This window comes from Natator depressus, chromosome 9 (assembly GCF_965152275.1).
Source record: "Natator depressus isolate rNatDep1 chromosome 9, rNatDep2.hap1, whole genome shotgun sequence".
Lineage (NCBI taxonomy): Eukaryota > Metazoa > Chordata > Testudines > Cheloniidae > Natator > Natator depressus.
Genome location: NC_134242.1, coordinates 96,819,415 through 96,832,014, shown reverse-complemented (window position 1 = coordinate 96,832,014; position 12,600 = coordinate 96,819,415). Strand labels below are relative to the sequence as shown.

The 12,600-nt window shown below is 40.9% G+C and overlaps 1 protein-coding gene across 1 annotated transcript in view; it reads left to right on the top strand.

The window, feature by feature from the left end:
* Positions 1–5,553, top strand: part of LOC141993263 (integrator complex subunit 6-like) — a 53,245-nt gene extending 47,692 nt beyond the window's left edge. The window contains exons 16-19 of the mRNA XM_074962727.1: positions 1,482–1,871; positions 4,024–4,117; positions 4,564–4,941; positions 5,308–5,553. Coding sequence (XP_074818828.1) covers positions 1,482–1,871; positions 4,024–4,117; positions 4,564–4,663 — 584 coding nt within the window. The 3' untranslated portion in view covers positions 4,664–4,941; positions 5,308–5,553. The remainder of the gene's footprint in view (positions 1–1,481; positions 1,872–4,023; positions 4,118–4,563; positions 4,942–5,307) is intronic.
* Positions 5,554–12,600: the final 7,047 nt, after the last annotated feature.

Sequence of the window (12,600 nt, the reverse complement as noted above, 5' to 3'; positions counted from 1 at the left end):
CCCTTGTGCTAGGTGCTGTACAAACACAAAACCAAAAATGGTCCCTGCCCCAAAGAGCTTACAGTCTTGAAGGAGTGGCGGAGGCACTTCTTGAGAGCAAGGAATAGAGATTATTTTCTCTAGTTGGCACTGGTACAACCATTGCTGGAATATTGTGTCCAATTCTGGTACCCACAATTCAAGGAGGATGTTGATAAATTGGAGAGGGGCTCAGAGAAGAGCCATGAGTGATTTAAAGGATGAGAAAACCTGCCTTTAGATTGACTCAAAGAGCTCAATCTATTTTGCTTAACCCAATTAAGGGGTGACTTGATTTCAGTCTGTATAGATTGGCACTTCAGTATTTAACAATGGGCACTTCAATCTAGCAGAGAAAGGTCTAACACAATCCAGTCGCTGGAAGTTGAAGCTAGACAAATTCAGACTGGAAATAAGATGTACGTTTTTAATGGTGAGAGTAATTAACCATTTATCAAAGGTCATAGAATCATAGAATATCAGGGTTGGAAGGGACCTCAGGAGGTCATCTAGTCCAGCCCCCTACTCAAATCAGGACCAATCCCCAACTAAATCATCCCAGCCAGGGTTTTGTCAAGCCTGACCTTAAAAATTCCTAAGGAAGGAGATTCCACCACCTCCCTAGGTAACGCATTCCAGTATTTCACCACCCTCCTAATGAAAAAGTTTTTCCTAATATCCAACCTAACCGCCCCGCCCCGCCCCCGCCCCCCCGCAAGAGTTGGTGCCACCTAGCAAGAGTTGGTGACCACATTCTGAGGCCACCAAAAAATTTGTGGAGCACCCCTGGACTAGATGATCACATGGCCTTCTGGCCTTGGAATCTCTGAACCCATGAGATGAGTAAAATGGTAAAATAGTCTCCCAAGGGGAGTGCTGGAAATTCCATCACTTCAGAGCAGTGGTCCCCAAGCTTTTTACCTTACTCCCCCCACCCCGTCCACGTGCCTCCACCCCCTCCTTGTGCCCCGAGCCGCAGCTGGGAGCGGAGCTGGGATCTGGGGCCAGAGCAAAGCTGGTGGCAGAGTGGGGCTGCGTGGTGCTCCCTCCCCGCCCCTGTGGGGGCTGGCCCGGGGTGCACCATGTCCCCCCCCCCCCATATTCCTTTGCGCGTGCCCCCCCCCCCCCAACACCCCCACCCGGGGGCCACTTCCCACAGTTTAGGAACCACTGCTTTTGAGTTAGGGCTTGTCTACACAGCTACTTACGGGAGTACATCAAAGTGCACTACAGAACTTTTACTGAATAAGTCACAGGGTCCACACAGCTGGCCAGTGTGCTGTACATTCTCACCCTGTTTTCCTCACCCTAACATGTAGACAAACTCCTAGCCTTTTAAAGGACAGTGTTGGGACAATGGTGCACTGTGAAGGAAATAAGACTAGATGACCAAAGAGATCCTTTCCATTTCTTGTTTTAAATGCTAATTATGAACTGATTATGATGCATAATTTAACTTACAGATGCCAACAGCAGTGTAGTTCAAGATGCTAATGGAGGGAAGAAGGCCGAAAATTGTCAGTCACTAGACAAACAAATTGACGGATTGTCTACACAAATGGTTCCATCAATCCCTGCTGCTATGGTAGATGATCTGCTACCGAATGACTTGGACTCTTTGCCTGATGAATTCAATTGCTTAAGTGAAGATGGACTGGATCATAAATCTGCCACCAATGCACTTGTTAGAGGACCTCTAAATTACAGCATGCCTGTTGATGACCAAAAAATGGTAGTGGAGTCCACTTCTGGGACTGTGCCAAACTCATTGCAAATAACACATACTATGTTGGAAGGAAACAATGCTGATGTCAAAATAAAAGTGATGAAGGAGGTTCGCAAGCCTGGAAGAAGTAAGTTTCAAATGTCTATCTTGGTATGGCCTACTTAAAAAATAGAATTCATTACTTTAGAGGACATACAGTTTTATACCCTTAGATTTGGAATTGCTGCATAAACGGTGATTTTTGGGGGGGCTTTCTTGGACTGTTGAATAAATGAATTGGGGCGTAAGGGTGGTAGTGGTGGAGAAAACACTTCCTAACATTGTTGGACGTTGAATGGAATTTAGTGAGAGCAGAACACTTAAGGTGCAGCACCTTTAAAGCACGCCAATTTATCTAGCACTAATTATGTTTTTGAAACTACGTAATTCCACATCTAAGACATACTTCAAGAAAAATGGACTGAGTTATTTGAACATATGAAGTCTGACATTTTGTTGTGCTGTGCTACATTTGTGTATGCACGATGCACTTTTGCTGCAATATGTCCCATATCCTTCAATCTTCTGTCCTGAAGGGAAAGGCATATGTAACTAGCACATGTTTTGGAATGTTCCATAATTGGAACCCTACAGTTGATGGTGAAGTGAAATGCTTTTTTTTTTTTTTTTTTTTTTTTTTTTTAATTAAACATGAAAAGACTTTTTAAGATCATTAATGGAGTACAAGGATAGACTTAAAAAGAAGTGATTTGAATCTTACAAATCTACTAGGAGCTGACTTCATAGTTCTGCTTCCATGAAAAATTTAGTGTTATCCCCAACTCCAAAATCCTATGAGGAAAAGCAACTCTCTCCTCTTTTGATGATTGTGGTTATGCCGTCCTTGCAGGACAAAAACAGCTCCAGAGCTTATGTCTTGGAGGTAAAAACACTTGAATAGTATATTTGAAGTTAACAGTAGAACTTCACTGATCTGCATATCTTATGATTCTCACACACTTGTACTCTTCCCACTTTTCAAAGATTGAATAGCAGCATGCTGCTGTAGTTGACTAAGAATGAATTATGCGGCAGAACCTTTTACTAATATGTTGTGAATTATGATAAATACAGTAATTTAAAATAACAGAGGACTCTTTAATGCAGTATTCTTGGGTTCTGGTAATTGTTTGCTTACTAATTCCTCAAACTGAGGATTTTTCAATGGGTCTTTTTGTCACTTATGCAAATTGAGGTTTCTGCCACACAAAAAGTTACACACGTTTATTCTGTTAATGATGTAAAATCTTAAGCAACCTTTTGCTTTTAAAAGCATTTCAGTCCATCTTTAACATATAAAATAAATTGAACCTGAGTAGCTGAGTCAGGGTTTTCTTTGCTTCCTGTTTGGTAGAGGATGCCAGTCTAATCATACTGTTACCAAAGCTACATATGGTAAATGGTGACTTAGATTAAAACCATATATTAATATATGATGAATCTTCTGCCAAAACTTCTTACTTTAGAGCTCATGAAGTACTCATGAAAGTGAAAAGACCAGTAGCAATGGCTTAAACCAATCATGGTCAGGTTGGTGGGCTGTAGAAGTCTGTTTACTTGTGACTCTGCCAATGCACCCTGGTCCCAACTTGTAAATCCTCTGCTATTCTAGTTGTGGATCTGTTAATCATGCCAAAATACGTAGCTTTGTAATATGGCTAAATAGTAGGGAAGAGGTCTTTGGTTTCACTTCTGATCTAATCTAGCTGCTACACAATTCTGCAATGTGATCTTCATGCAATGGCTAAAATAGCTTTCATAAATTTTGGTTACATGGGCAAATGCTTCATAAGTGGAGAACCTTCTGAAGGAGGAATCTTAACTCGCCTGCACAAGTCTAATCTTAAACGTGCTCCCAGAGATGGCCTTTCCAATTTAGCGTTGACGCTCATTGGCAGTTGGGCATATGTGCACAGTTTGTGGTGTATAAAGTGAGAACAGGCCAGTTAACTGCAGGATCCTACTTTTCCCAGTGACAGCCAGTGGAAGTCAGCTTCTCAGGTGCAGCACTAGAAGTCAACCAGTACTTCAGTAGCTTTTAAATTTTTGGTATCAAACACTTTCTGCACACAAAATACTGTTCTGTCTTTAGTCTTGCATATATTTTCAGACATAGCAAAAGTGTGAAATTATGAGTCTCATTTCTTCTCTTGGATGATGATCTTTATTGAAGTCACATTTGAAAGATTAGTTTCTTAAATCTGCACTCTTGACTGACACAACTGTTTGGATTATTTTAGATTATGAAAAAATCTTCACTCTTCTTGAGGAAGTGCAAGGACCTATGGAAGTTCAGAAATATTTCATTGAATTTGCTATCAAGGAAGCAGCAAGGTTTGTATAGAATATAAAACCCAGATGAATTTTTTTTTATTGAACATGGCAGTAAAATCAAAACTTTTCCAAGAATATTACCTTGGTTTTTTTTCTATTCCAAAATATTGGTCATTTAATGAACTTTGTTTTTAGAAAATAAGTAACTCCATAAAAAATATCGATAGATTGTCTTGATTTTACCATAGCTCTGTAGTGTTGTAGATTTTTAAAATGTAGAAATGGGTCCTTGAAGAAACAGGGTTCGAGTTTGAGCCCATCTCTAATTTAAAGTACTATAATGAGGTCAGAAATATACAATAGATCTCTGACTGAAGATGCAGAGATGCTCTGGAAATGTGATTTGTATGTTGAATGGGTGACTAATGTGAAAGTCACTGTATTTTGGAAGGAAAAAATTAATATGAGCTGAACCAAAATTAAATTACTCCCCCTCTCTTTCTTAGGTTTAAAAAACGGGTCTTAATACAACACTTAGAGAGAATACTAGAGGAAATAGAGTTCAGCAGTCTACCCAACAGAGTTAATCATGTCAACAGTAGATAACAGTGTACCGGCAAAAGACACGCGGATCAGGGATGAGTTTGCTGTGCCACAGAAGAATGAAGGAAGACGTGGCGGCTGCCCTCGCCATCTTGGCAGTCAAGTGATTTTACTGTCAGAGTCTGAGAGGAAGCAGTGGAGCTTTAACTTTAAGAACCTCTGTCGGCAGAAGCTGGGCTATAACCTTAAGGGTTTGCTATGAAAGGTGTGGCTTTTTTCCTGTGGAGGGTGCTATTCGCTCAACAGGCTGAAGAAAATAACCATTGCTGCCCCTCCTGCAGGTGATGAGAATTTACTCATTTGAACATTGTCATTATAGACATTTTACGTGCTGTAGGCAGCAGGTTGCATTAAAAATGGGGCCTGTCAAACACGCACACTGTCTGCACTCTTTGGAAAGATCCTGTGTGTTCAAAAACCTCCCAAAAACACCCACGTGGTAATATTGCATGTTGCCACCACAGAGACAAGGGTCGTGTTCCCAGGAACTGATAGCCATGCCTATAAACTTGAGTTTCAGTGTAGATTGAATCAGAGTAAAGAAACTGCTATTCTGTGTTAATGAAAGCTAAAGACAGCCCTGTGACTGTTACCACCTGATGGTCACTAAACAATCTACCTCAGACTCTCTTCTGTTTTGTCTACAGACATTATGAAAGTGCACCTGAGGCTTCCCAGGTCCCCGACTTCAGTTCTCTTTCATCCTGTGAGGAGGACGGAGATTCTTCAGGTGGCCTTGGCACACGCTGTGCTTTGGAAGCACTAAAAGGAAACGCTTTTAAAACGTGTATTTTAATGTTCATACAAAAGAGATTATTTTGAACAGTATTGTTACCAGATCACTAATTTGATATTTTAATTGTACAAAAAGAATTTTTGGAACACGTGTATATATATAAAATAAACCATTTATTAATTTTTAATAAGTGCATAATCTGACTGAGGAGTCTTTAGCAAGAAGTGTTGGTTCCTCTGATTGACTGGTACAAACAGAAAAATACTAATGTTTCAGTAGATCATTGTGATTGAGCCGGTAAGAACTGAGTGCAAATAGCACAGCAACATTAACCATAAATTCTTTTCCCCTTCAGTCACAGATCGTGGAAATAGCTGCTGAATTTGTGTACTTCCCAACATTTCTAATGTAAGGTCGTGTCTTTGGACGTGTATTAAATGCATTAGGAAGTCCCCTGCTTATCCAAAACCTCACTTATCAAAATTAATATCTTCCCCCATTTCATTCATAAATGGCTGTGCTGTAAAAAGTTGACTATCAAGCTTTAAAAAACAATTTTGGACAAAGCACATCACTTTTTTCATGAACACAAAGCAGATGGATCAAGATGACTGCAACACCTACAGTCAAGTAGGCTTAAAAAAAAAATGGAGATAAAGTACCAATTATATGCCAATAGTAGGTGGCTTGTATGGCAAAGGACCTGGTAAATATTTGGTTAATATTTTAAAGTAGGACCCAAACCAACTTCAAGCAATTGCATCTACAATGGTTGTGTTTTGAAGAAGGGACTGAAGAAGAGATCTTAAGTATCCACAAGCTTCTATCTCGCAATAGAAGTATACTTTGGAATCTGGCCATCCAGGCAGAATGTGAAGGAAAATGGATTTCAGCTGGCAAGGCTATACTTGGCTACAAGCAAAGAATTCCCTTCCTCCCGCCCTTCACAGAAATCGTTGTCCCTCATCTGCCTCCCCACTCTGAAAGATACAAGTTTGCTATCAGACCCTGCCAGAAAAATATCAACGAGACAAATCCACCAGCAGCAAACCTTCACTGTGGTATAAGATAATAAAGGGCTTATCTTTACATACACCTTGTGATAACAGTAACTGGATGTACACTTAAATGCTGCCTCATGTCTCTCAAAATCATGCAGTGCATCTCTTGAGGATCTTTAAGGAAGGTTGTCTGTTTTCATTATAAGACTTTTGTTCCTAGTATCTTACCATGGTCAGAAATACAGTCAAGATCCTGAATTTAAAATATCTGAGTCAAGCAAAATACCCATAGGGCTAGTCATTAAGAGCTGTGACCCTCCCTCTATGGCTCTTTAATTGATCTCCCTATTTCAAAAGACCGCAACCCATATTTTTAATAAGACAAAGGGAAAGGAATCCAGAATACTGATTCATATTGCATAGTTTGTATTCAGAATATGGTGTTTACCATGACACGAGATAGCCACATTAAGCTGATCTCTTTGCCTTTTAACTTGTTCAGACTGATTTGGAATCTCCTGCCCGACTAAGTGAACAATATCTTTTGTTATTTCCGACTAGCTTAGTGAGTTGTAAATGGCAGGGGGAGGGGAATTTAAAAAAACAAAAAGTACAAGTTGATATGGATGGAAAGGTTAAAGGAGAAGAGTTCTTGTTGTTAAAATCAGGTTTGAACTTATCCAAGAAAGAAATGACATACCTTCAAAAAATAAACCCTGCTAATGAGTCTTGTAGACTCATTGGTAAAGTAGGAGAAATCCAGTTCAACCAGGCATCCAAAATACACATGGCCTCAGCTATGTCATGGACTGAGTGTAACTCTAGGACAACAAGCTAGATGAATGCCGGAGTGTTTAGAGAAATAAAAGGCAGTGCTTACCTAAAAGCCCAGTCTGCTTGATGTCAGCCATGAAAATCCCACAGCGTGTGGGGAAAATATTAGTGGGACAACTTAAGACTCCGTAAGAAGAATAAATAATGTTGCAGAGCACAGAAAGTAGATCCACAAGACAAATATACCCCCAAGCTTCACACTGTATTTGACTGCTGAATGCAATTGGGACCACTAGAAAGGTCATTCTAGGTTCTGCCATTCATTACAAGCAGAGTACATGACTCCAAAAGCAGCAGCTGCATCCTAGAGAAACCAGTAATTTTTCTGCCTATATAGGCAATGTCTCTGTGCTACATTATGATAGTCCCCAAAGAAGGGATCACATCATTGCCCGGGACTGCTAACCTATATGTAGTAAGGAAATGGGCTTCTGAAATCCACAAGTGCTTCCTTGTTGGCAGTTTGTTTTTTTGTTTGAGGCCTTTGCTAGGTTGATGAATACTAAGGTTGCACTGTTAAAGTGAAATGTGAAAGGTCTGCTAACTTCCCCACATTGTTAAATACACACACCTTGAAACATGATACAATTTAGCCAGATTGTTTAAGTGTCTAGCTTACTGTTGCTAAGTGTGTATACTAATGTGCTGTTCAGTGTTTTGGAGCCTACTTTTCTTCATGTATCTTTTTACATTCCCTGACTTTTTGCTTTAACATGCACTCTCAGTGGGACATTAACTTTTTTCATCCTTTAGCTCATACCATTTTTTTTCCCCTACCCAAGGAAACAAGCAAAAATGTCTTCAGATCTGCTCACGGGGACCAGGCACCTGCTGACACTCCCCTGTCACTGTTGGTCGTCATCTGAGCCCTTACAGACAAACCTAACAAGCACATTATACATTTGTACAATTAGACGTTGCTCTTGCCTGGGCCCAAATGGCATTTTCAAATGCCCATAACTGTCGGTATTAAACTGAGCAAAGATCTTGCTCCTCACCTGAGGGACCCACCTGCATGTTAAGCTTGAACTATCAAAAGTCCAGCATCGGTGAGCTATCTGCATCTTGAAGCAGTTGGGTGGTAACAGTGCATCCATCCTCTCTTCCGCCCACCGTCCTCAAGTCTTGATTCAAAAATGGCTGATGGGGACTGCCTCCATACTTAAATAATTCCCTGGAAAGCTTCAGTTCTGAAGAGGACTCCTTTCAAAGTTAGGAACAAGTGAAAATGCATGGAAACCAATTGGTAAATTTCACTGTAGTGTTTTCTACCAGCCAACACAGTGGCAGCACCTTAGGAAAATGTGTTTTGCAAGTAGAAAGCCCTTGTCGTGAAGAGCCTGCCAGCCAACTTGACTGAAGATGACATACCAGAGACCATGCCAAAGGAAGGCCTGCAGATGGAGACAGGAAAGAGCAGTGTAGGCGGGCTTTGTAAAAAGAGATGGAAATGTTCAGCACACTGATCTAGAACAATGCTAATTCAGTGCCTGTAGGAAAGGACTTCATTCTAACTGAAATGGAGAAAGGCAGCATTCTTGTCCTACGACATTGGGCCGGGGTAGTTTCAAACCTGGATCCACGTTACTGCCTTGTACAATTTCATTACCCCTGTCCTCCATTGCAAGGAAGGAAGGAAGGATGTGATATTCCAAACATTTTCAGACTAGCAATAATGCAGCCTTGATAAACGGCAAATGCAACTGGTAATAGAAACTACTCTTTCTTTTCTCTCGCTTTTCCTTTTTCCCACTCAGATGAGATCACTTGTTTTATTTTTACCATGAAACCTTCTACTGACAGCCTTTGTACTGATCTTACTTCCCCTTTGTAGTAGGTACAACAGTGCTGCAACTCTTGTTTAGGTCTTTGGGTAAAACCATCAGGAAAAGCAGCTGTGCTAAAGCTTTTTCAGCTGAAAGTGCTCTAGCATATTTAGAATGTTCTTTAAAAATAAAACATACCAGCTAATTCTTGGACCTAAATGTATGAATATGATGCTTGCAGCAGTGGGTAGTTTGGAAAAGGAATGTGTTCAGGACAGAGTTTTCATGGCCCTGTTAATGCTACCTAGTATATAACCTTGTTTTGAGACCATTTTCACACATGGCTAAGGCACAAGATGATTGTTGAGACCATGCTGCAGACTTACCAGGATGAGTGACTTAGAGCACTATTTTTTTTTTTTTTTTAAATCTGTCTACAATGGATTAGGAAACCATACAAGCAGACTGTTGTGAAGCACAACTCTGTCCAAATCATGTTTAGTTTTTAACATTGCTGCTGGTGCTGTTTTCTCCATAAATATACGGCTAAGCCTAATCGAGAGCAGCTTGGTCTAGGGATGATCTGAGAAGGAAGTGGGGAGAGCATGGAAAATTTAGCAATCGCATGTTTGACCCTCTCTTATGTCTAATCTCAATCTTGTGCTGCAAACGGAGCCAATCGCTATTTGTCCTACACTGAGCAGACATAGATAATAAGATTTGAAGACTTATAATGTCTCCCTCAGTCTTCTCTTCTCTTTAGACTAAACATGCCTAATTCTTTCAATCTTTATAAATCACGTTTTCCAAACCTCTTATTTTCATTGCTCTCATCTAGACTCTCGCTCCAATTTGTTCACATCTTAATGTGTGCTGCCCAAAATTGGGCACACTACTCCAGCTCAGGCCTCTCCAGTGCCGAGTGGAGCAGAAAGATTGTCTTCCGTGTCTTACATCTAACGCTCCTGTTAATAGATGTGCCATTTGTGTTTTGCACATCACATAGTCAATCACAAATATAAGCCAACAATAACCTCCAGATCCTCTTCTGCAGTACCTCTGCCTGGATAATTATTCCCCATTTTGTAGTTGTGCATTTGATTTTTCCTTCGTAAGTGCATTACTTAGCACTTGTCTTTATTGAATTTCATCTTGTTGATTTCAGACCAATGCTCCAGTTTATCAAGATCACTCTGAATTCTAATCCTGTCTTCCAAAGTGCTTGTGACCACTCCCAGCGTGGTGGTTGTATGCAGCTTTTATAAGCATACTCTCCATTCCATCATCCAAGCTGTTAATGAAATGGAATAGTATTGGACCCAACACAGACCCCTATGAGACCGCACTTGATATATCCTCCCAGTGAACCTTGACAGTGAACCTTGATTACTCTTTGGGTACAGTCTTTCAATCAGTTGTGCAACTGCCTTACGGTAATTTTATATAGACCACATTTCCCTAGCTCACTTACAATGTTAAATGTACAAGCATAAATAACCCATAGTACTCCATACATCCCCTGTGGGCAAGATAAGTTTAGTGAGAGCAACTTAACTTTGACACTAAGCAGTCAAAACAAAACGAAAAACACGTACTGGCCTAGTGCATGTAATCTTGTCTCCTCGAGCAGCTGGTCCCAGTGACTATGCACCGTATTATCTCTCTCAAAGTTTTTCTTTCCATGAATGCAAGCAAGAGAAGCCAGTGGCTTTGGTGTTGAAGGTCCCAGTTTGACTGACATTGACAAACATGAGTAAGGACTTCCTCTTTCAACTTCAGGCCTAACCCCTTTATACAGGTCCAGCTGCATAAACTTACTGGAAAAGCCACTTAGCCAGGGGAGGAGTTTCCTGGCACAGGCACTGCAGTACCAGCCTTATGCAGAACGTTGCAGGTTTTGGTATAAGGGGTGTGCTAGGGTGAGCTCAGAGGCATAGGCACGTGATGGTTGGATCAGGGACTGCACTGGCCTCCAGAATTGAAGGGCACAGAGGCGGTGTAAAGCCTCCCTCTTCTCCTTAAGCCGTGTGGCACACAAACATACCTGTTATTTGTATGTTTATGCACCTGAGATCACTCATACAAGGTTACAGTTTTAACACGGGGGTGTTTCAGAGCAGCAGCTTATTTTAGAGGTTATTGAAACCATTTCTGTGATTTCACCATCCACTTCCAGGGCTGTGTAGTCAAACTTACGCAACTAGGTCACTCAGGAAACCCAGAATCACAACAGCACCATAGGTAGTGTTGCAAATGTGAATCGGAAGTTTCCCACCGCAGGAACATATATTCACTGAAATGCAATGTAGCTGTTTGCTAGTCAGGCTTCAGACTAGGTTTTTAGTGGTTATTGCCCCTTGAAGAGTTCCTTTTTGTTAAATAAATAAATCACACATGGTGTGCATCAAAAGCTTTTCCCCCTGCTGAGGTGAGCACTAGCTTTCTTATGAAGCCAATACAGGTTGCAGCCGAACTAAAGACAGTGGCCCAGATTCTGAACTTTTCATCTATAGGTGGAGATACACCTTTATGCTTCCCAAATTAAATACATTCCTTTAAAAAAAAAAAAAAAAAAAAACTACTTAAAATCATGTGAAGGCCTTAACTTGCTATGCTGCATTAAAATAATTTCTATAAAACCAGTATGCAAGCAATACGTTTACTGCCAAGCGAAAACCTCTGCGTGCAGAGAAGCACATTGTCTGTCCCCATCTGTAAAATATTTGCCTAGCTCACAGGGGTATTGAACCTTGATTGTCAAGTGCTAAAACTTTCACTTGTGTTTTGTTAGTCTCGGGTGTCTTTTGCTGTTTTCTCCCAGCTTTCTTGGAAATAGGTCCACTGTTGTGAGACTGACTGAGTTGGAAAAGCTTTCCCCGCTAGCTGTGACCCATTTGCTTCATCACGGCAGCCTTGGTGGTCATTAAACGCTGTATGGACCAGGCTGGTGGGCTCAGATTTTCCATGCAGAGGGATTCTGTCGGGGAGCTGTCCAATTGACTTTACGCTGAGAGCGGGTATGGCTACGGAGAGCTGCCTGTTGGAGGCTGGAGCTGGCTTTTGGTTAGATTTGTGAAAATATCTTTCCCCTCAGAAGTAGTGTGGTTTTGTTTGTTTTTACATTGATTTCAGGCTATGCTGAGTGTGATTATGTTGATCAGTATTCATTACATTGTCTGATTGCTGGCTGACCTGTGCCAGGCTGTTAGTCTGTACAGGGGAGTGCGTCAGGATGAGGAGATGCTTCAGAAACAGGGAAGTGTTTTTTTAAAAAAAAAACAAACAAAAAAAACACGAAGATTAAAAGTGATGAAAAAATTCTGCTGCGTGTGAATATTACCATGCAGCTGCACCATAGCAAGATCCTAGCCACGGAAAATCAAACTGGTTCTTCACTAGCTATTTTCCAAGCTTTGCAACGTATTAAATTCCTCAATGCACAGCTGGCCCCCTTACTTTTTTATTTTTAAGTGACTTGTTTAACTGCAGCCTGGCTCTCCAGTTGCTGGTGGAATAAGGAGGGGGGAGAGGGAAAAAAAAGGCAGTTCTCATTTTTCTGCAGTCGATTCTTTTTGAAAATAGTGCTTTATAGACACCGAGTCT